We start from the raw sequence: 8,209 nt of genomic DNA on the forward strand, positions 1-8,209 counted from the left end.
TCCCACAGCCAGGGCCTGCAGCCTCTCAGCAAACTGTCACACACCCTACTAAGTGCAATACTGAAAAAGCCAAGGCCGGGTTGGCAATGTTGTTCTCCAACCAAGGAAGTGACAGATGAAATGGAGCTGAGAAACAATCACATCATAATGACACTCAGAAGGCTGAGGGGTTAGAAAAGGAAGGGTCTCAGAGACAGAGACAGACGGGAGGAAAATGCGGAGTTGGCTCTAAGGAAACGGGGTACATAAGACTCCTTCCTACATAACCAATATAACAAGGGCCTATCGAAATGCTAAAACTCTAGCAGTGGAAATGGGTTTTCCTTGATAATTCAGGGGGGACTTGATAGGAAGGTGATGGACAGGACTGGCACAAATACTCACTGAACCAGTGGCCTCCAAAATCATAACTGTGTTTCTGCTAGAAAGGAAGGATTGAGGAGAGTGTGACCAGGAAGAGGGAGACGGAGAATCTAAGGAATGAACGGATACAAAACTGTGGGCTATTACGTTTTGGTTCAAGTACCCAAAATGTGGAGAACTGGAACTACGGACGACACTAGCAACAGATGTGATATTCCATGGGGCAACAACCATTCTTCTCCCAGACGCCCTGAAGAGGGGCCATCTCATCTGAAAGCTGCTTCTCATTAATACTGACACAAGCAGGACTCACAGTACTACTGTAAACTGGAAGGACAGGCCTTGAAAGGAAAACAGCTTGGCAAAAAAATGGAGGGTAAACAGACGTGGGAAAACAGAGTCCATTTTATCTTTTAACTTCTGTATTCCATACCGCTTAAACAGTTCACCTATATTGTCCAAAAATCGAGAACAGTTTAGATAATTTTGTTCCAGGTCAAACACAGTCCCAATGGGATCAATCACAAACTCCAGAAGCCAGTCCCACGACTGCACGAGGCTTCGGGGGACATCCACACACAAACGGTAACAGACTATTTCTCCTTGTTGATGCCCCACTGCCAGGCCACCCTGCCTTGGAGCCAGCTGATTATGAACTGAAACCTCTAGGAATCATGAGGCAAAGGAAACCTTTCCTCCTTTAACTTGTGGGTGTCAGGCACTGTGTCTTAGTAACCAGGAAAGTAACTGAGACGCTTTCTGTGTGAGGAGCTTGTGCCCAGAGTGTTGCTACCTTGAAAGTAGGGTAGCTTGTGAGTAGCTTGTGCCCTACACTTCTTAGTGAAGCATCAAGGCAGGACTTAAAGCAGGACAGGCAGTCAAGGAAGATTTTGTTAATTATAGTGTGTTTGTAGCTCCACTCAGACCCACGTTTAGAAGCAGAGGGTGCTGATTTATTCTTTATTCTTCATCTTTTGTCAATCCTGTGCTAGTCTAAAATATTTTGCATGTAGCTGACAAGCTCTGGAGATAAAGGGCCTGGGTTCAAATTCTGTCTTGTATTTAACTGTATGACCTTGGGCAGGTTGCTTAATTTTTCTCTTTCCTTCTAATGTAACCTCCTTCCGCCATAAACGGGGGTAATACTACAGTGATTGTGAGCAACCGAGTGAGATAGTTCGTGAAAGCCCTTGCAGCCTGTGCTGCACTAGGAAGGGGTTATACACCCTGCCCACTCCTCTGCTTCGATCTTTCTGAGAAGCAGTCGTTTGTGGCCCGGTTTGCGGCAGCATTTTTCATAGCGCTCTGCACAGGACGCTGGACAGTTTCCTGAGGGACTGCGGCGGCCGCGGAGAGAGCCTGAGGCTCGTTCTCCCTAACAGACCCTTCGGCCCAGGTTCAACACAGGCCGTTTACTTGAACGCCTTTCATTGGCTTTTTCTGGCCCCGATAGTCTTCATTTATTTGTTTCTTCGTTCACTTACTCATTTAGCACGATTCCCACAATTGCTTTGAGCGCCTCCCAGGGAACAAAAAGCACGCTGAGTAGGAGAGTGAGGAAGAGCCTTACAGACACTCTGCTGAGCGAAACGCGCGTGCAGTAGCTAGTGGAAAGGGGCACAGGGGTCCTCCCGCCGCACCGCGGGGCGCATGCCCTGCGCAGACGTGGGGGCATCGTGGCCGCCCAGGGGAGGAGGTGGGGTGTGCCAGGAAGGGCTCCAGAGGAGGTGCGCTCCCTCAAGGCGATGCTGGTGGAGAGGTGGGGTAGGGAGACGTAGGGGGCCAACCCAGGAGCTTGTGCCTGACCAAGGGGAGGCGAAGATGAAACCCAAAGAGACCCAGAATAGGTTAACATGCGGGAGGGGCCGGGGCCCGTCTCCCTCGGACAAAGAGCCCCGAGTGACCGGCGCCCGTGGCCGTATTCACCCAGACACGGGCGCACGCAATCAGAGTCAAGCAGGCTTCACCTGTCCCACCTCCGCGGTGCACAGCGCGGGCGGCAGCTGCGGCAGCTCCCCGCCGCCTTTCTGCCCAGGGCTCGCGGCGGGGGCCGGGCAGGCCTCAGCCTCCCTGTGTGGCCCGGACTTCGTTCACCGCGTCCTTCCGGCCAGGGCCCGGGGTTACGGGCCGGGGCGCGAGCGCAGGGGAGGCCGAGGCAGTCCGGACCGTGGCGCCGCGCCCTGACACCACCGGGCCCTGTGCCCGGGAGTCTGGGTGCTGCGGGAAGGGCAGGCCCGCAGCCACCTTCGCGAGGCGGCCGGGCACAGCCTCGGGCACCGGGCTGGACGGCAGCGAACGCGCCGCCCCACGGCACAGCGGCCAGAGAGGCGGCCCGGGGCGCCAGCAGACACAGCGGACCGGCACCCGGCGTCTCAGCGAGCAGAAGGGTAAACGTAAACGCGAGAACCTCTGCGGCGAGAGTCTGGCGGAGGAAACGGGTCCTGCGCGCCTCCGCCGAGAACGCGAGCGCAGGAGCGCAAAGAGCTAAGACCCCGGCAGGAAGCGGGCGGGGCGCCCCGTGTCTCTAGGCAACCGATAGCCCCACCCACCCAGAGCCAGCCCTCGCTTAATTGGCTCGCGGGCTCACCAATGGGAGCACAGCGACAGCTTCCCGCCACCTCTGGCGCCCGCTTCAAACAGCCGTACCTTTGCAACCGCGGACGGACCTCTCAACCAAGCTTGCGTGGGCGGAGACTCCCGCCTTCTAGCCCCGCCCCGAGGGGCTCGACTCCGCCCATCAGGCCAGCTTCTAGCGGGCGATTGGAGGCGATGGCTGCTCTTCAAAACCCTACAGCGGGTTTGGTTGTAACTAGGAAGGCACTAGCAGGTTGGCGTCTAGGTCTGCGAGTTTGCTGGAAGTTGTTCCTCGCAGGGACTAGCGTTTCCCCGCGGTGACAGCGGCGTGGTCTCCGGTGAGTTCTGCTGCGCGGCTGGGCCCGGGGCCGAGGCTGGGGGAGCCGCGGGGCCCTCGGGATCTCGGTGAAGGCTTCCCGCAGGGCTGACGCCCGCGCCCGGGTCGCGCTCGGGACGGCAGCGTCCTGCGCCCGCTCGGCTCCTCCGAGCGCCCGGCCAGAAGTGACGTCCGGGAGCCGCTCGTCTCTCCGGAGACCCTCCCGGGCCGCTGGGTCACAGTGGGCTCTGTGCACGCGTGCTGACGCCGGCAGCCGCGGCCGGCACCCGCGCTCCCCGCGCTTCCCGGGCTCCGGCTCCCGGTCCCGTCGTGGTGCCGGGGGACGCCAGCCTGGGCTCCGCGGTAAGGCGTCAATCTCTGCAAGGCCGTGCTTCTTACATGGGTTCAGCCTGGGGTGCCTGCCGGGCCCCCCGCCCCCTTTCTGATGTCTGATCATCTAGAGTCCGTTTGTCCAAGCTGCTGTCGCCAGCACCGAGCGCTGGACGTGGTCCTCTGTTTCGTGCCTGCCGTGTTCCTTCCGCCGGGCCCTTCCCGGTCCTGTGCGGGGTTGGTCAGTGGTTGGATGGCCGGGCCTCCCCACCAGTCGCTGCGCGTCAGAAACAATCTGGTGTGCCCTGCGATTTCCATGCTAGCCCGGCACTCGGCGTGTCAGCAAATAAGTAGCACTTCCTTGCTCTGGGGGCAGTTCCTGCGCCGCCCTCCGCGGCACCTAACCCTCCTTCCTGTCTTGCAGTTATGGGCTGGAGTCTGATTCAAGCTGCATTTCACTGCGTACCTTCGTACTGAGCACGTGTACATGCGCTCCCTAGATGGGGACTGCCTTCAACTGAGTAGGAGATTGAAGCTGAAGCCATAGGAAAAGCATATGACACACAGTCTGAAGGTGCCAAGCAGGGACTGTCTTCCTGGAGGACCGGGGCCGGGAAGAGGGAGACATCTGCATCGGAGAGGAGGCTGCCTTGTTGGAAGTAAGGTTTCCCACAAGCTGTTCACGCACCTTTCCTGCATAGAGGTAGATACTGTTTTTGGCCCCATTTTTTGGATGAAGAAATGAAGGCAGCGTGCTTAAGGTTGCACAGCTGATACACAAAAGCGCTGAAATGAGGCCCGGGTTGTTGGAATGAGCGTGCTCTTTTTTTTTTTTTAAGCCTGTAGTGTGTCCTTGGGGATGAATTTCTCATCTAAAGTCTCTTCTTTTTGTGAAACCTTCAAGCCTTCCTTCCTTCTTAGGCAGAGTTAATTTTTGCTCTGCCTTTTCCTCTAGTACAGCATTTGCTATAATGTGTAGTGCAGCTATTTGTTTATGTCATTGTCTCCCTAAGAGCTCACCCTGGCTGGTACCACATCTTAGATCCAGCTAGGATATAATCTGGCATTTGGTAGTAGTCAATAAAATTTTACTGGAATAATTCCTATACAATAACATGGATGCATATACCATATTAATTCAGCAAATACCATAGTGTGTTTACCATGTACAAGGCACAGATACATTTTAATTCTACTACATTTGGGTGCCTGTGGTTTATTAGATGATTTGGAAACAGTGCTACTTTTGCTTGTAATCTTGTAATCTTTTCTCTAGCTAAATATCTGTTGGTTTTCTTCTTGCCCCAAGGAGGGAAACCAAACATAGCCAACCATGGGTAACAAGGTGCTGGAGCAGAAGACTAGTTGTTTTGTTTGGTTTTTGCTGCACTGCTGATTGAACCCAGGGCTTTCACATAGAGCTGCACCCCAGGCTTTTTTATTTTTTTCTTGAGACACAAGTCTTGCTAAGTCACTACATTGCCCGCGCTGGGCTTGAACTTTCCATCTTCCTGCCCCAGCTTCTCAGAATGCCCAGTTTGGGCTACCATGTCAGATTAGTTTAAAATCTTAATAGAAGCCTATGTTTTTAAAAAACATACTGTTCACTTACTCTGCATCTTGATTTCTTGAAATAGCCAGCCCTCTGAGTCAATAAATATAGAAAAATTTTGTAATTTTTACTAGTGACATAGTATTGCTGACTTAATTCATAAATAATTATGTACACTGGGGCAGTGTTTATTTTCAGTATACTCATATTGATAGTTTTTAACAGTTTCAGCGTTTCATATTTTTGCCAGCAGTTCATCAGCTACAGAAAAAATAAAATAGCCAACACTGTTAACTGTTTTGCTTTGTTTTTTTCATCCTAGTGGTTGAAAATGGCATTTAGTTGTTTAAATGGTACCTCCTTAATTTCTTCATGAGTTCAACATTTTTTCAAATTAATTGAGCAGCTGGGTGTGGTTACGCACACCTGTAATCCCAGCACTGGGGAGGAGGCTGAGGCAGGAGGATTGTTGCAAGTTTGAGACTAGCCTGGGCTACAAAGTGAGCTCAAGGCCAGCCTGAACTGCATAGCAAGACCCTGTCTTAAAAAGACAGGAAAGGGGCTGGGGATTTAGCTCAGTGGCAAAAGCGCCTGCCTGGCATGCGCAAGGTCATGAGTTCGGTTCCCGGTACCGGAAAAAAACCAAAAAAAAAAAAAAAAAGACAGGAAAAAAAAGAAAATTAAATTAATTGAGCATTTACATTTTTTTTTAATGACTTGTTTGTCCTTTTTAAAATTAGGTTGGCTTTCTCATGTCTTTGCAAAATTTGTGGGAGAATTTGTCATGTGTTTTGTGAATGTTTTTCTCCTTATTGTAATTTAATCTTTTAACTTTGTTAGCGATATATTTTTGATACATAATACTTGACTTATTAATGTCTTTTGCCTTATACGAGTTTTATTTTTTGTGTTAGCTTTCTATTAAGCTTTTCTCTTTATAAGAAGTTTTTGGTTTTGTTACCTTGCTGTTATTTCTAAGTACTCTCTTTTCTGAATATTATAGAATATGTCTAATAGTAGTGTTAATTAGTGGTGAATAATATATTAAAAAGTTAGCTTTTATTTTGAATCTCAGCTAAAATATTTAGTACTGTGTTTTTGTTTTTTTTTTAAACCACAGTGAGTTGACCATGCCTAAAATTGCTTCTTAGTTTCTGGTGGCTTACACTTTTTAGAAGGAGAACTTCTTTATACTTTGGAAAGGCTTTGGTGTTTTCCGATATTTAATGACAAAGTTTGGACTTAATGTCATTTAACATACAGTTTGGTCTTTTACATACTCTTCACTTAACAATAAAAGTACCTTACAGAATTCATGTATTTCCTGAGAAAAAGCAGTTTGTTATTTAATATAGTAGAATCTGTATTTAGCGATGGGCTCTTGTAAATTGTAATGTTCTTTTTCAACATTCAGAATCCTCTAATGGCAGACTAGTAAAAGGCTGGGAAAACCCTCTCTTTAATCTAACAGAGGAGAAATGGATGCCAATCCTATACTGTCTTGTATTTATAGAAAGTGAAGGAAGAGGTGGAGAACACAGTAGGAAAATAAGCCCCAGAGTTCTTTCTTCCTGTAGGATTCACCTCATCCGTGTGTGGCGATGGCTTAGGTGTTCTCATGACCCGTAGATTCGGCAGGCGTGGTGTCTATTTGCAGTAGCGAACAAAGGCCTGGATACACAACATTGTGTTTTCCCTTTGCCTCTGCAGCCTTGCTACGGCTCTTCCTCACAGCCGATATATAAGAGAATGCTTGTGGTTCAGGGAGAGCTAAGGATTTAGAATCCCTGCGCTGCTGTGTGTTCCTACTCAGTGAGAGTGTGTATGTCCTTCTTCCTTTGTCCTCACGAGAGCAGAAAGGAACAAGAATGTCTGGTCTAAGAAGCAGAGGCTGGGAGGGTTTATGTCAGCGTGAAAAGTTTGAGGTGACACAAGTTGGAAGTGAGGAGCTGGATGTAGAGATCAGAAAAAAAGAGGAGAGAAAGTGGTCTGAAAATGAGAGGCTGGCTGAGAAGCCGTAGTCTCTGAAAAAAAAAAAGCCAAAAATTGGCTCATGGGGCTTCTCATCACTGCCATTCATATTTGCGTTAATTTTTGTGTGTGAATTTTTAATGCTACATTTATTCTAAGGTGCATGGTTTGTTTTCACATCTATAAGCTTGGCTGTGTTTTAAAACTAATGATGTGCTGTAGTTTAGCTGGTGGTTTTTCCTTAGTGATACAAACGGAAGGACATCATATAACCCTGGAGCCTCAAGCCTGATGAAATGAGATCTCTCGCTGCAGAGCTGTTGGTTTCCATAAAAATGTGTGATGTAATTCTCAACTGTTACACTTGATCTTAGCCGAAAGGCCGAGAAGCGATTGTAATTCTCAACTGTTAACACAAAGATGTTCAATTTTTTTTTCTTTTTTCTTTGAGACAGGGTCTCACTGTGCAGTTCAAGCTGGCCTGACTTCACTATGTAGCCTAGGCTGGCCTCGAATTGGCAGTGATCCTCCTGCCTCAGCCTTCAGAATGCTAGGTTCACAGGTGTGCATCACCATGCCTGGCAGGAGTTCAGTTCTTTGTGGCTAAATGTATTTGGGTTGCTGGTGTTTCAGAGTGTGCAAATGGAGTGGGTGTGTGTGACTGAGGCACCAGCAAAGTGCATTTCAGTCTCATTGGTCTGAGGGCCAGGACTGAAGGGAGGGCCATATTCCACCAGTTTTGCAATCCTGGGGATTTTGTGTGTGTGTGAGGATCCCTAAGTTTAATTTGAATAACCAGCCTTTGTGCGTGTAAGTCCTTGAAAATCCATCGCCTGCTGTTGTATTCCCCAGGCAGATTCTCATGTTGAATTTGCGATTGGACCCTCAGCAGAGCACACCTTCACAGCCTTCCATCTGTCCTGAGCATTTTTACCAGAACCTGATTTTTTACTTTTTGTGTTTTTTTTTTTCTTTTTTTTTTTTTTGAGACAGGGTCTCCCTCTATAGTTCAGGCTGGCCTTGAACTTGCTTATGTAGCCCAGGGTGGCATTGATATCATAGGTGTGTGCCACTACACCCAGCTGATTGATTTTTAAAAATCA

The 8,209-nt window shown here is 49.1% G+C and overlaps 1 protein-coding gene across 5 annotated transcripts in view; it reads left to right on the plus strand.

The window, feature by feature from the left end:
* Positions 1-3,014: 3,014 nt before the first annotated feature.
* Positions 3,015-8,209, plus strand: part of Cep152 (centrosomal protein 152kDa) — a gene marked incomplete at its 3' end in the record, with an annotated part of 89,398 nt that continues 84,203 nt past the window's right edge. For 2 of the 5 annotated variants that reach the window (XM_013510301.1, XM_013510303.1), the window contains 2 exon segments: positions 3,015-3,275; positions 4,008-4,242. In XM_013510301.1, coding sequence (XP_013365755.1) covers positions 4,140-4,242 — 103 coding nt within the window. 5 annotated transcript variants of the gene reach the window in all.

This window comes from Chinchilla lanigera, unplaced genomic scaffold (genome assembly GCF_000276665.1).
Source record: "Chinchilla lanigera isolate Chin_1 unplaced genomic scaffold, ChiLan1.0 scaffold00008, whole genome shotgun sequence".
Lineage (NCBI taxonomy): Eukaryota > Metazoa > Chordata > Mammalia > Rodentia > Chinchillidae > Chinchilla > Chinchilla lanigera.